The 15,535-nt window shown below is 41.2% G+C and overlaps 2 protein-coding genes across 2 annotated transcripts; both read right to left on the reverse strand.

Annotated features, from left to right (window-relative positions):
• Window positions 1–587: 587 nt before the first annotated feature.
• On the reverse strand, window positions 588–4,072 carry LOC125523946 (39S ribosomal protein L47, mitochondrial-like). Its single transcript, XM_048689019.1, has 3 exons — window positions 3,733–4,072; window positions 2,821–2,978; window positions 588–1,035 (listed from the first exon to the last, which is right to left on the reverse strand). Exons 1-3 carry the CDS (start codon window positions 3,905–3,907, stop codon window positions 928–930), a joined length of 441 nt encoding a protein of 146 aa, XP_048544976.1. The 5' UTR covers window positions 3,908–4,072; the 3' UTR covers window positions 588–927.
• A 2,486-nt stretch (window positions 4,073–6,558) lies between these two features.
• Window positions 6,559–13,444, reverse strand: LOC125520614 (nucleolar protein 10). The gene is made up of 16 exons (XM_048685574.1): window positions 13,157–13,444; window positions 12,936–13,034; window positions 12,369–12,460; window positions 12,121–12,221; window positions 11,685–11,775; window positions 11,396–11,454; window positions 11,188–11,308; window positions 11,020–11,088; window positions 10,370–10,422; window positions 9,825–9,933; window positions 9,549–9,719; window positions 9,306–9,464; window positions 8,947–9,039; window positions 8,661–8,843; window positions 7,692–7,882; window positions 6,559–7,473 (listed from the first exon to the last, which is right to left on the reverse strand). Exons 1-16 carry the CDS (start codon window positions 13,302–13,304, stop codon window positions 6,930–6,932), a joined length of 2,283 nt encoding a protein of 760 aa, XP_048541531.1. The 5' UTR covers window positions 13,305–13,444; the 3' UTR covers window positions 6,559–6,929.
• Window positions 13,445–15,535: the final 2,091 nt, after the last annotated feature.

A 15,535-nucleotide genomic window follows, 5' to 3' on the forward strand; every position in this document is an offset into this window, starting at 1 on the left:
GTTCATGAGTTTTATAAAATTCATGTATTAAATAAATTTTAATGAAATTGAACAAAATTTTGCCTATTCAAAGAATGTTCATGAACAGAAGAATATCCTGAAAATTCAAAAATTGTTCGTGACTTACAAAATAGTGTACTCATTCGTAAAATATTCGCTGATTCAAAAAATGATCATGCATTTCAAAAAATGTTCATGAAATTAAAAAATGTTCGTTAAATCAAAAAAATGATCATAAATTTCAAAAATTGTTCCACCAATTTCCAAAACAATGTTCGTCCATTCTAGAATTGTTCGCCGATTCAAGAAAATTGTTTTAAAAAATGCAAATAGTATAAAATGTTCATGAATTCAAAAAATGCTCTTGATTTTAGAAAATGTCAAAAATTCGTAGAAGTGTCCATGAAATTGAAAAATGTTGACGATTTGCCCAATACTGACAAGTGCTGCTCAAGCGATGATAGTAGTGCGTGATAGTGATGGAAGGACACAAGGACACAAGACACAAGGACACAAGGACACATTTCCTGTCCTGCATTCACATGATAAACAAAAACATTGCACGACTAAATGAATGAATGGCCGACTGAAAACGAAGCTCTGGCTACGCAGAGCCAGAAATGAAACCAATGGACATCCATAACACATTGTGCAAACAAACAGCCGGATGGTACTTTGCCACACACACACACACACACACACAAAGAAAAAGGACGGTTGCGATTATTCCAACACAAGTCCATTGACGTTCATCTGGGGAACTGTCGGGGGCGATTCTCAAGGATTGCTGGTCTTATGCATCTCACGGGGGGAGGCATACAACACAAGAAGGGAAAGCGAGCAAATTCGTTCTTTCCACTAGATAGATGCTAATTCTGCTACGGCTGCTGCTTACGGACAGTAGTAGCGTGGCGCGGCGTGGGTCGGTCACATGGCGTTGATCATCCGCTTCATCTCCGCAGTCCTCCTCGGGTCAGGGTCCGCAATGGCCCGCTCCGTCAGCACGTGCTTGATCCGGCACATCGATCTCTTCACCTGAAACAAACAAACAAACAAACAATAGCGGGGCGAGTCAGGTTCTGCCGCCTAAGGAACAGAAAAGATGAATTGGAAATAAGACGACACTCATGTGCGCGCTGGTAAGTAACTTTCAAGTCCTGTTGTTGACTCTTGGCAAGAATCAAATGGGGGCCGCGGTACCCTATGAAAGCAGGTCATATCTCCATACTGAAAAGATCACCAACAACATACTGTTGACTAACTGTTTACTCACTATTTCCTGAAAATCATGTACCCAGCGCTAAACAGAGTCCTAACAGAAAAGATGTCTTGAACAAAAAAATATGCTCATGACAAGAAAGAACGGGTCACGTCGACACTTGACAAGAACCACATGGAGGAAATGCTAGCCTATAAAGCAGGTCATAGACCCAGATTGAAAAGATCATCAACAAGATGTAGTTGACTAACTCTTCCCCCATTATGTCTTGAAAAGTAAGCACCCAGTGCTCAACGCAAAATAACATTAACAAGTGACCAGGCTGCACCAACGTTTTGAACACTACCAATGAATTATCATTTTGAAGAAAAAAAAGTAGTTACCGTCCCCACGACACCATGGTTTCATAAATTTTCCCTAAAAATTCTGCAAAAACAAATTGTTTTTCAGCATGTCCATGCACCTTATTATTTCACTGATGCAAAAGAGGTACTTCTGTGCTTCAATTTATCATGAAGGCCAATATTTGGGAGCAAAAAACACTAGGTGCAGACTACACGGCTTCTTTGGTTACACAGTTTGGTTGTCTGAACCAAGGATATTCAAGGACAATAAAGTTAAATGAAGACTCAAAAAGACCGCAATGGAGTAACTTAACAGGACCTGTAGAATAACCAATGGTATATCTGACTTTTAATCCATCATGAAACTAGAGCCACCAAATTGTAATTCTATTAACTAGCAAAAAATGTGCAAGTATCATAAATATGTGATTAGATAGAGATAGCAGGGGTTCCGAAATACAACAATTTGACTTGCAGTGGGCATAGCTTGCCATCCACAGGTGGAATGAGCAAAACAAAAAGTATGTTACAATTATTTGATTAAATCAAAATTCGTTGCACATGGACATGGTTATGTGGACTGAGAACCAAAATATGCAGTGACCAATGTTCAGCACTATGACCAAGACACCCGTGATTTCATTAAATTTTCTCCAATTCTGCAAAACTGATTTGTTTTCCAGTATGTACGTGCAGCATAATTTACAAAACAGGCGAAATAAAAATATTCTGTTAGCCGCAAAAATAGCAATTCTGTAGTTTAGTTTATCACAAAGCCCATTGTTTCTGCGCACTAGACAGTATCTTTGATGACAAGGTTTGGTTATCAGAACCAATGATATTCAAGGACAGTAAAGTTCATGAAGAATCGAGAATATAGCACAACTTATTTAGGTCACTCCATGGAACAACTTGACAGGGCCAGTAGAACAGCCAATGTGACTTTTAATTCATCATGAAACTAGAGCCAACTGCAGTTCTATTAACTAGCAGAAAATGTGCAAGTATGTAAAATATTTGATTAAATAGAGATGTCAGAGGTTCAGAAATACACCAGTTTTATTTGGCAGTGGGCATATATAGTTTGCCATCCACACATGGGGTGAGAAAACATCTTACAAAAAGTATGATAAAATTAGTTGATTAAATCACAAATTGTTGCAGGTGGACATGGTTATGTTGACAGAGAACCAAAATATGCAGTAATAAGCAGTTAACTGCTTGAGGAATGGTGTTAGGTTGTGGCAGCAGATATACCTTGGAAATGCGCTCCGGATTTGGGAAACGCATGCTCTCTGAAGCCAGCATCTGGCGTTGAGACATGAGCATGTTCTTTTCCTTTAGAAGGACATACCACAGCTTATGAAGGTCATCCCAAGACTTGAGGCGCAGTTCAGAAGCCTTCCAGCCACGACCTGCCAATTAATGAAACAAAAGGGGACACCCATAAGCTTTCTTGACAAGAATGACGCGTAAATTCATTTGCTGAAAGCAGAAAACATCACACCTCCTTTCAAAAATAAAAGAAAAAAGAAAACATCACACCTGAGAGACGCAAAAATCTTAGTGCTATGGCATGACCTTACACACCACCATGACAAAATTTAGAATCATTGCAAAGTACCAGACACTATGGACGGTGCCTGTCTCATACCTTTGTAACGTAATCTGATCTGATTACATTGTTAACTGATACGGTTAAAACATGTTTGTTTTGGCTACTCTGTAATTAATCTAATAACATGGTATGAGACCCCAGCCTGATACAAATTCGATTCCGGTGGAAATCCTCTGTGATGGATGATAACGCTACAGCGGCTATCTATCTATCTATCTATCTATCTATCTGCCTGCCTCCCCATCTCCGGTTCTCCTGTCCAGCCGCCGCCGATGGACCCACCCAACGCCAGCGGCGGCGCGAGCGAGCAGAGCCGCCTTCCAGTATGTCGCCATCGTTTCCGGCGCTCTATATGGCCACCGCGCAGACCGCGGCCGCAACGCCACGTGAGAAGAGATACATGAGCATCAAACTCCGGTACTGATTGGCGTTACAGAGTGGGTGCCCACTAAGCAAACAAACTAGAGTCTCTGCCCATTCCGTCTACACTACAACACTGGGGTGGAAAAGTGAGTTGGGGGCGAGCGGGAGGGAGGGAGGGACACACGTACCGTAGTGGGGCGCGGGCTGGTCGTCCTGGGTGCTCCGCTCGACCTCGAAGAACTCCTCGAGGGGGTTCTGCGCCTTCCTCGCCAGCGGCGTCGAGGCGGCGGCGGCGGCGGCGCCCTCGGGCGCGGCGGCGGTGGAGAAGAGCCGCCTCGCGAGCGTCCTCGACAGGGAGAGCATCGCGGCGGGGCTGGATCGAGGGCTCGGGCGGATACGGGGGAGGAGAGAGCACGCGCGCGCGCGCTGGTATATTCTTCGGTGAGTCGGGCGGCGGCGGCGAGCGGACAGGGTGACTGGGGAAGGGAATGGGAAGGAGGAGAGGGTTCGTCGCCCGCCAACAGGCTAACTGGGCCGGGCCTAATAAAATAAGGTGATAACTTGTACAGGGGTCAGTTCGTAATTCATACAGTAGATTCAGACTGAGATTCGAGTGATTTTTCTTGTTGTTCGTTGTTGCTGTGAACTAAATATATTAGAGATTTCAACAAGGGACTGCATACGGAGCAAAATGAATGAATCCGCAATTTAAAATATGTCTATATATAGTTTATATTGAAATCTTTAAAAAAGACTTATATGTATTTAAAAACGGAGGTAGTATAAGACCAAAATACGATATGTTATACTCCCTCTGTCCGGTAATATAAGATCGTTTTGCGAGCTAAGGGATGATTTGAAGACGGGACCACAGCATGCCCATCTCGTCGGGCCTGAAAGCTTCTCGAGTTGAAGAAATCTTAGAATCTTCTCAAGGGAGTCCCCGTTTCGAGATATAGGAGAGCAAATTTATGGGAATTATTGCCCTTACCCTCTCGACCGTGTGGTCGTGCTCCGAATAAGTCCCCACGTCTCGCCACTCTACATGATTCCTCCTTTTGACGTTTGCTTCATGCGTTGTGCTACAATTAGTCATAGGAATTTATCATTTGGAATATACTTCCTCCGTTTCAAAATAAGTGACTCAGCTCTGTACTAATTTTGTATTGACGGAGGGAGTACATTTTTTAGCAATAGCTGGTTGGAATGCATACATCTGGAAAGGAGAAGATTATCGATCGTCTCCCAACACAAACTACTATATTCAAGATCATGGGACCCAAGTGTAGCTGTTGTTTTATTGTACAAACAATTAATTAAAGGATCTAGAGATTATAATTAATATTCTAAACATGACAAGATTGACTCAATCTCGAGACATTCATCTGGTCTTACCCGGGGGTGTTACGCCAGGAAGTTCCTCAATTATGCATCTATTCCAGAGCGGTTGGTTCTTCCGTTGTCGTAAAATACATGATTTTCCGGTAAATCAAAGTATCAAAGCACATGTGTTTTAATTTTTCCTTTTTACAATTTTAAAGTACTTTAATGATTATTTTTTACCATTTTCGTAGAACCGAACACCAGCGTTTACCTAATCTTTTGTTGGAGAAACATGATCATGCATAGTTAGTTGGTTCTTTTAATGTAGGAGCAAACTATAATTTGCAACCAATCAATTATTTATTTGTTTTCATAAGCTTTTCAACTTTTGCATATCATGAGAATATTGTGGATAATATGTTGGAATTGGGCTATCACTTTAGTCCTTAATGTGTTGTCATTTTATTGCAATTATGAAACAAACACACTAACACGCACACGAAGGGAGAGAGGGGGGAGGGGAGAAGACCTCGTGGTGTTGTGTTGAAATAGATTATGTGGACCTGTGGGGTGACGACGTCTTGAGTCATGCTCAAGGGGTGTGCGATTTTTTACAACAATATACTTTTGAAAAGTCAAACGAGTGCAAGTTTGATCGAGTTTTTAGAAAAATATATCAACATTCACAATACAAAATTTACATCATTTTATCCATCATAAAAAGTAGTTTCATATTTTATCTACTAGGTATTGCAGATATTGTTATTTTATTCTATAATCTTGGTCAAACATTCAAATGATTGACTTGCACGGAAATCTATACAGCTTATATTCTGAAACAGATGGAGTACTATATATTTGAAAGGTTATTATTAGTTTTATCACTAAAATATTCACGTAATTGTAAAATTATATAGAAACAAAAAATAAAAAATGTTAAAAGACATATAGAAAATAAAAATGGAAAAGCAAAAAAGGTAAACGTAAATAGAAATCATAAAAATACATAAAACAAGAAAAGGAAAGGAGAATAATTAATTAAACAAAAACATAAATTTAAATTAAATACAAACTTAAACAAAGATACAACCATGAGCAGCTGGATCTTGCAGTAAGCGAGATATAGCCTTTGCGGATTGGAAAGAAGGATTCAGATGCGAAAGGAATTTTGCCAGGATTTGAAGATAAAACCCTCAGCAGCTATATCTTGCAATCAGATAGTCTTTGAGGATTGAGAAGTGGGGTTTGCGGATTGGGAAGAAGGGTTTAGATGCGAAGAAAATGGATTTTGGTAGGGATTTGGTGAAGGAAATGTCTGTGTCTGCAACACCGAAGGCTGATAGCCCAGGCACACTGCTAGGTCTTTATATATTTTATTTTTGTAATAAAACACATGTTTTTCTTTAAATCGGCAGCGCCATGTATGGTTGGGCTCACCTCACAATATTATTTGTATCCCTTTAGTTATGAGCTTCGATCAATAAAGCATGTTATTTCTTAAAATAAAATAGGATTATATGCATTTTTAGATGCAGAAGTTTTTTCCCCAAGTGGTTAACACGAGAATAGTTTTATCTCCCAACACTTATTCAACACACGAACCATGGGACACCGCACCATCTCAAACGTGCAACAACCATAGCATTATAGGCCATAGCAAGGCATCCAGCATATACGAATGAACACAAGCAGAATCACAGAAAACTCAACATGCCATCTTCTCTCTTTGGAAGTTAACATGTAACCAGGCCAGACAGAGAACAGGGTAATTCTGTGCCATGGTTCTTCTCATCAAAAAGCCATCCAGAATTCCTACCAAACCATATAATGAAACATCAGTCAAAATTTCTCGCTGCCAAACTTTTGGAAGCACTATCCTAACTCTTACGTAAAAGCGGGATACGGTTTTACACTGATCAGGGGATTACAAGGTGTGTGCCAGGAGGGCCGTTCAATGTCGCAGCGATGTGCCTCGGGATTTCAATATCTCACGCCATCTTGGTGTTTTCGACAGCCGAAATGTCGCAGCGACCTTCAAGTGGGTCATGCAAACAGAGGGTGCTCAGTCCCTACCCCTTCCTCTGCTCCTGCCCCCCCCCCCACCCCCACTCATACCCCCCCCCCCCCCCCCGCCACCGCCCCTACCACCACCTCTGCCTCCAAATTCACTTCCGCCCCCAAAATCACCACCACCTCCACCTCTGCCTCCACCTCCCCTGCCACGCCCCCCCCCCCCCCCCCCCCCCCCATCGCCTCCGCCTCCCCCGCCGCGACCACCCCCGCCTCCTCTGCCTCCACGTCCGCCGAATAAATAGAACTCGGCTTTGTTCTGCTTCAACCCCAGGGACTGCACGCTTCTCCTCTTGTAGTCTTTCTGCTCTTCTTCGCTGTGCTCGTCTTCTTCGGTGCGCCTTCTTGAGCTCCTAGGGTTGAAGGAGATCTCCCGTGAGCCACCGGGCCCGTACTTCACCTTGTCGAGTGCACGCGAGTTCTGTTTCCTTTCGAGTGCGGCTACCCTGTCCCCAATGGGCACAGCTTCCTCATTGCCAAGGGAGACACTGTTCAAAAATGCCTCGGCATGGCGTCCATCCTTCACTTCATACAACCTGTAAGATTTCCGCATTAGCATGTTTCTGGTGAGCAAGAATTCAGCAAATAAGAGTATATGACAGACAGTACAGCCAATTTAGTAGGGATGGATTCATACATACATTCTGGATACTCTGAGGTAATCTAAAATTGACACTCCCAGAAGCTTTCCGCAAAAAGAAAAAAGCTTACATACAACACAGTTCACCGTAACCAAAATGAGATGAGATCTCACCTTATACGCTTTGAATTATGCGTGTCATTGTCACTGTCAGACTCCGCTGACGCATCAGATGAATCAGCATCTTGTTCTTCTTCGTCTTCACTAACACTCTCGAAATGTTCCTCGATTAGATGAGGTTCCTTTGTAGCCAGTTGAGGATGGATTGCTTGATATTCTCTTGAATTTACATCAATTTCATAATCCTGCACATAAGATCGATGAATTAGAAAATCACACATGATTACCAATTTAGGAACAATTAGCTTAAAATGTGATTTGTAGTTAAAAAGCAGAGACAGGACATGATTCATGCTGTGGAGCACTGGGCACTGTAAACAAAGTTATGATAATGTACTGGTTTTAGCCTCTTTTCTTAAACCATGTGTTGGTTTTAGCTGAACCTCTCTTCTACACTCAGTTTCTCATACATAGTACTGTGGATGAGGAACAATTGTGTACAGAATACACAAATCCAAGGATATTATGTTATCAACAATGCTAGCATGCATACAGATATACAAGCTTTCAGTTTCAAATGAAACAGTGACATAGCTGAATAAGCATCAAGACAGTACACGATCAGGAAAACATCAAGGTACAAACATGAAATGCATAATAGAGTTGACCTGACAAAACTTTGTCACGGCTTAGAACTACCACAAAAACATCACATTATCAGGGTACCATGAAAGGATGGAGTAGCAACAAAAGATCTGACATCTACATTGCCTAAGAAAAGAGTAATTTCTTTTAGATATACACACTACCACACGTTTAAGAATTTGTTCTGCAAAATTACACTTTTTTTGCAAAGATTGCAGATAGCCATACTAGATCTGATGGGATTAGGCTCTTTGACACGCTTGTAAGAAAATGGTATTTTGGCCAAAAACAAGCAAGTGATACTGTCATGGTTTTGAAAGAGAAATTTGGGTATGAGAAATTTGATTCAAAAATCAAGTTGGAAACTGGAATGCATACCTTATTTTCAAACATTTTTTGGAAACGCGGATCAGTCAACAATGCCTTTTTCATATCTAGTTTCATTTTCTTCTTCCTGATGCTTGATTTACTAGCATTCTCCACATCAGCATCTATTTCCTCTTCCGCTGTCCGTATATCGTCCAAAAGTTGCCGGTTAGCCTTTGGTATTTTAACAACTTGCTGCACGAGTAAATTAATATTGGCACTCATTAGGTACGGTAAGGATCACACACTGACAGATGCCAGATATAATACATACAAGGAACAGATGAGCAAACATTACCGTTATACGAGATTTCCTTAGGTCTGCTAGTTTCTTGGCCTTCATGTCATTTTGAAGAGTCTCATAATCAGCAATATGAAGTTTAGCCCGTTGCTGGAGAGAAATACAGATCCTAGTAAATAGCATGTATGAAGTGTTCTTTTCTTCGATCCATCCACCGACAACAAATAGATATAGGAAGTCCACATTTATGTTAAACTATGTTGTCAGACTTATATATAGAAACTATTTTTACAAAGACAAACTGTGTACAGAATAAAATGTCCTCATGTTGGAAATTCAGGTGGGTAGTTGACAGCAACCCTACCTGAACTGTTCAAGTAAATTGCAGTACCATGAATATATGAACAGAAAGGTACCTTCTTATATAGATCGTAGCGTATCACGTATCCATGTAAATGTGCTCTGACAGCATCACTGTTTTTGTACTCAGAGAGACCCAATCGTTCCATCTCTTCTTCAGTCAAAAACTTGTAATCATCATATAATGTGTTTTCTTGTTTCTCTTCCATCTCCTCCTGTTTGAGTATATATGACACAAGGAAATGTCAAGGCAAGGTTTACTACACTAGCCAAAAGACTAATGGGGAGAATTCACTCACAGTTAAGTTATCAAGATGTGAGCACCACTTTGGAGCAGGGCCAAGTGCAGGAATGAAGTGGGCAGGTATCTGGCTGTTGTCCAGAGCTAATAGCATTAAACCACTATTCGGGAAGATGCAAACATCATTGATAGAGCCATTATCAGGTTCAATGCTAGTCATGTTGTTTCCCTAAAAAGGAAATAGTGAGATGAGGCCATCATCATCTAACAAAGAAGTCAATGCCACCCACGAAAAAATGAGGTCTAGCACTACTCAGAGAAGGATGGAACTCACTGTATTAGGATCCCAAACTCTCACTATATGCTTATCAGCAGTTATCAGTTTAGGTTCTGAAGAATTAAGTGTCTGGTGCCACTTGATATTCAAAATTGGACTGCCATACCTGCAATAAATAAAAAAAACCTGTTACATGCTTAGTGAAGAGTACAATATCTAACAAAAGAATGATCAGCTATTTAGGATTTAATCGAGCTTGATATCCTTCTGTATAAAGCCTATTCTGATCTGGAGTTGCAAGATTCCAATGAACACAGAATACACATTTAGAAGGCATAGAGGTGTATTTATATCAGCTCCAAGTGGTACTGTTCTGTATGACCGGGATAACATGATATTAGAAATATAAGGTCCCATTTGGAATGAAGGAACACAGGGGAATCTCGTCAGAAACCCAACATGTAGTGATATGGATGTTTTCTTTCCTTCAATCCGATAAATTCACACATTCCTAATGGAATCTAAAGAAAAAAATGTTTGAAACTGATCTTGCATAACAAGCAAACAAATTTCTTCCCGTAATAAAAATATACAGATCTTACATGTGATCCTTGACTCGCAGAGGCGAAGACATGCGTATATCATATATAGATACCTGCAGGAAATCCAAACGCAGCAAACAAATTGAATATCGTAATTTTTAGAAATTAGATTATCAGCATTATTAGTTTGTTAGACAGGATGATCCTTTCATCCAGCCAATGAGTACACAACAAAATCAGCAGTCATCACATGACTTCGGGGAAAAAAAAAGAGGCTACCAAGCCACAATTACCTTTAAACTCGTAGTAAGATAATCAATGGCAGATCATATTTTTTGAAATAAAAGATACCAAGTACTCACTCCGTCCGGAAATACTTGTCGGAAAAATCGATGTATCCAGAACTAAATACGTCTAGATACATCCATTTCTCCAACGAGTATTTCCAGATGGAGGGAGTAGCTATCAGAAGCAAGTGCACAATTTGAACAAATATTACATGTTTAGCACAGTAACATAAGACAAATGAAGTAAAACTACATGAATCATTCTAGAAATAGAAATAACGCCAAATTTTCTATGCATTGCAAATCAATGAGATCACTGCTTGTTAGTTCTGACTGGATAATGTCAGATGGAATAATAAAAACTTCAAATGTTTCCTGCTGTAAAAATCAAATAATAAGAACATAGCAGATGATGAATCGAACCTTTCCTATGCTGCTCCCTACTGCCAGAAGGTACCCTTGATTTTCATCGAACTGCAAAGACGTGACCTCCTGCAGTTTTGAAGCATAAGAATCACCAATACAATGTCAAAAAGTTGCAGTATTAGTGTATTATTACTAGCAAGTTGCTGATAAGGCACAATAAGATACCTGGTCAACATCTTCAGAAGAAGAAGCTGTATTAATTCTGCCAACAGAAGACTTCCTCCTCATATCAAAGCATTCAACCGCACCGTCCTCACCACCACAAGCAACAAGCCCATGTATCATACTGGGAGTACCACCGAAAACAATGATAGGTTAACAATACTCAATAAGAATTTCACTCCAAAGACAAGAGTCCATAAAAAAGAACTACCTCCGTGTAACCACATTTATTGCCGGAGATTGGGAAGAAAGGGATGCGAGGAACCTTCCCTGCAAAATTTACAATTTTAAAATGTGTGCATGTTTATTCTAGAAAGACTGGAAGCATAACAAGAAAAGGCATCACTGCGGCTCTATGCACAGTGGCTTTATATTCAAAATAACCTGCTTATACTTACTTAATATTAGTTGTGTACTAGCAGTGTCACGTAAATTATGTGAGAGACTATGGATAACCAAATAACTCTATATTCATGAATAATCAAGGACTCAAATCTGACCTGCTCTAAGTTGATTCTATACAGATCTGATGACGAAGCAGCACATAGCAAGTCGCAAGACCAGCAATCATAGGCCAAGTCCCTTCCCATTCTGTTAATATGGATAATAATATCAGTATGTAAATTTAATATTAGGACAAGCAAGGACTATATACAAACTCCTCATCGCCATGGTATCACTGGCTGTTATCATCCAACACAGAACTTCTCTGTTCAAACCAAACAACACATACTTACAAAACTATTGGTGGATAAACCTTGACGAGCTCAAGTCAAAGACAACAGGCAAAAACTTACAAATGGAGGGAGTACTAGTAGTAGCATACATCAAACAATATGTTGTAACTAAAAATGATATATAACAGGACAAGCTATATATATCAGAAAAGCAATGAAATGGAAACTAAAGAAATATTAGATGACAGAACAAACTAACCTTGGAATTCTCACGCTATAATGGCTTCCGTACTTCGCATGCAAGCATACAGAACGATCAGCACACAGGAACGCAAGTTTTGAGTAGTCATCACCAAGGACCTAAAGAAAGATACAATCAAGTTTGTTACGTCGAAAACATTAAAGCAGCTAAATAACGCGTGACCTGTGTTTTCAAGAATAGAATATTAAAGAAGACTGCCCAGCAGTTGAGAAGACATATGTTTCACTATATTAAACTATAAGTACCTCGAAATCAATAATTTCTGAGATCATGTGCCTCTCAAACTTCATTGACAATTCCTTCAACTCAAAGACTTTCATTTGTGGGGGGTAAATACCTGGAAAATACAAGGCATGAGAATTACATATGGATAATTTTTAAAGCTATAAGTTACAAAGAGTGAACTACATATGGATAATTTCCTTACCACCTTATGACTAGCACGACTATCCAGAGCTGGAATCGCTTTGCGTTCTTAGAAGCAAACAAATTAAACTATTCCGACCCACACCAGCAAGTCTTATATTTCAAGCTCGGTTCGCTCTGCTGGGCTAACTCCTCCAGGTGAAGTGAGGACCAAATCTCAATTGCAGATGGTGGGTTGGGTGCTGAAGGCATGCCGCATAAAGACTACACCTTCACACAATCTATGTTGAGTTGAGTTGGCAAACTAATTCCTTCAACGTTTGTTAGGCTAACGTGGCACTCTATTTATCATCCTTCTGAATTACATTACTTAGCATTTTTTTTCTTCATATCACGGCAACATTGACACCGACTGGAAACAAGGAGTGCTTTGGTTGCGTGTATACCTGAGGCGATGACGTACTGGCCGTCGGGGGTGACCTTGATCCTGGTGGTGGCGGTCTCGAACCTGAGGTCATGGATCAGCTCCAGCCGGCGCTGGTACTCTGAGAGAAATCAAGCAAGCAAGCAGCAACGGCACCATGAGTGAATCGATAAAAAGCAGACAGACAGAGGAGCAAGCAAGGACCAAGGGGGGGATTTCTGAAGTCGGGGGGCGGTGGCTTGCCTGCGTCCTTGCGGAGGGAGCGCTTCTTCTTGGCGAGGACCCATGGGGCGACGTAGTTCTTGCCGGTGACGGAGTAGAGCTTGACGCCGTTGATGGAGGTCGACTTGAGCGTCCCCACCCCGCCGCCGCCGCCGCCCTTGGCGGCCATGCCCACCCTCGAGCGCGCGCGCCTGGCGCTGGCGGCAAGTGGGCGGGGTTTGGGGAGGCTTGGAGGGGGCGGGGGTGCTGGAGGAAGAAGACTGCGGCGACGGCGGGAGAGCGAGCTGTGGGGAGAAAAGGAGGAGGAGATGGGATGGGCTGGGCCTTAGGGTTTAGGTGCGGTTGCGGCGGCTGGGTTTCGCTGGCTCGGCTCGCTGGGCCTAGGGTTTCGACTCTGCTGTTTTTGTTTTTGTTTTTGTTTTTCTTCCGGGCAAGCTCGTGGCTAACAGGATCCTTGCTCACGCATCATAGCCTTCCCCTGAACCTTTCCTATCTCCTCTAACCAGAGTTTTTATCTCGAACACGGATTTGGTCTTTTTTGTCCATTTAGCTCAGCTGTAGGAGCGACTCGTCCGCCTTCGTCTGTGTTTTTACCCAAATTCTTCCATGTGCACGCGCATCATTTGGGCATCTATGTGTTAATTTTTGTGTCTTCTAATGTATGTGGCTGTTAGTATTAAATGCAAACACACTGATTACCCCATTTCAAAAAGAACAGATCCATACACATTTATTTTGGAGTTCTAAATTTTAAAAAGTCATATCTTTCAAACCGCTCGTCGAAATTTAAATCCGTTTTCACTGCTGGAACTCTTGCGACAAGATCTTTGAAAGTCGATCCCCCATGGGTACATTTCGACGAATTTTTTTCGATGTCAACTTTAATGCTATATGGTACAACTTTAGTACTACATCGTGCAACTTTTTCCAAAACTATTTTGTGGATCTGTATGATTCAACTTCCTATGAGATTGCAATCTAGCAACCACGATAACTTTGTTGTGCAACTAGTCTACTGTCCCGACCAACTACCTAGTAGTCGATGTGCAACCCTCGTTCGTTGGCTTGTAATGTAGTCTAATTGCACACACATATGCTCAGTTGGCTTGTAATGTAATCTAGTTGCACATACATTGATGTTTAGTGGCAGGGCTATTGGCACACGCATATGCTCAGTTGGCACGGCAATGTAGTCTAGTTACACACACATTGATGTTTAGTTGGCAGGGCTATTGGCACACGCATATGCTTAGTTGGCATGGCAATGTAGTCTAGTTGCACACACATTGATGTTTAGTTGGCAGGACTATTGGCACACACATATACTCAGTTGGCGCGGCAATGTACTCTAGTTGCACATATATTGATATTTAGTTGGCAGGAAGATTAGTTTGTCGAAACATCCACATGCGGGATCTACTTTTGAAGAGCACGTCGCGAAGGTTTCAACGGTGAAAACGAATCTGAATTCCGACACGCGGTTTAGAAGGTATATTTTTTATAATTTTGAAAACCAAAAATTAATACACGAAGGACAAACATGAGAAACATTAATGCAGCAACATATGGGCATTCATCACGTGAGAAAAGACCATATAAGGGTGATTAATTAGCAGTGTCTTTTTTAGCACTTTTGAATTACAGTAATTTTAGAATCAGGTTTCCTAATTGGGATGAAGGAACAGAAAGTCTTCTGAAAAGCAGGCCGCCCAGAAGCGCTAGTGGGTGCCCGCCGCTCGCTAGATGCGTCCGTGTTTTCATGGCTACTAGTAGTGCATCCAATCGGTCGATGCACCTGGTCCGTTTGGTCGGTTTTTGCCAATTTTTTACAATTTAGACAATCTATGCATATAAATACAAAAAATAAAAGGTCACATAGTTTTTACATCACAATAAATAGCTTACAACCACAACCAAATGAATTTCAAGCTGTCCAAAAATACATTGGAAGAAAAAGAGTCAACAGATCTATTGGTTGACTACGTGAGACCGCATATTGATGGAGTCATGGATCAGGAGGTACTCGGCATTTCGGTTACCGGTCCTTTGGGTTGGGCCAAGGTCTTAAGACTTGGCATGTATCCAAGGTTTTGAGATAATCTCCGTTATCTTTTGGAGTAGTTTGGATTGCTTATCACATGTGTCACATGGTATAGTCTTTATTATCTTTGATCCTAGATACAACCGACTTATTTGTAACCCTAGACATCACCGGTATCTATATAAACCGAGGTGCTAGGGTCGTAGAGGACGGATTCATTCACATACAATCTCGCGGTAGATCATTTGTACTTTGTACACCATGCAAATCACTGCAAACGAAGCAGGACGTAGCGTATTACCTCTTCGAGAGAGTCCAAACCTAGGTAAACACCGCGTCTACTGTTACTAGTAGAATGC

The sequence above is a fragment of the Triticum urartu genome, chromosome 7 (genome assembly GCF_003073215.2).
Source record: "Triticum urartu cultivar G1812 chromosome 7, Tu2.1, whole genome shotgun sequence".
Classification (NCBI taxonomy): Eukaryota; Viridiplantae; Streptophyta; class Magnoliopsida; order Poales; family Poaceae; genus Triticum; species Triticum urartu.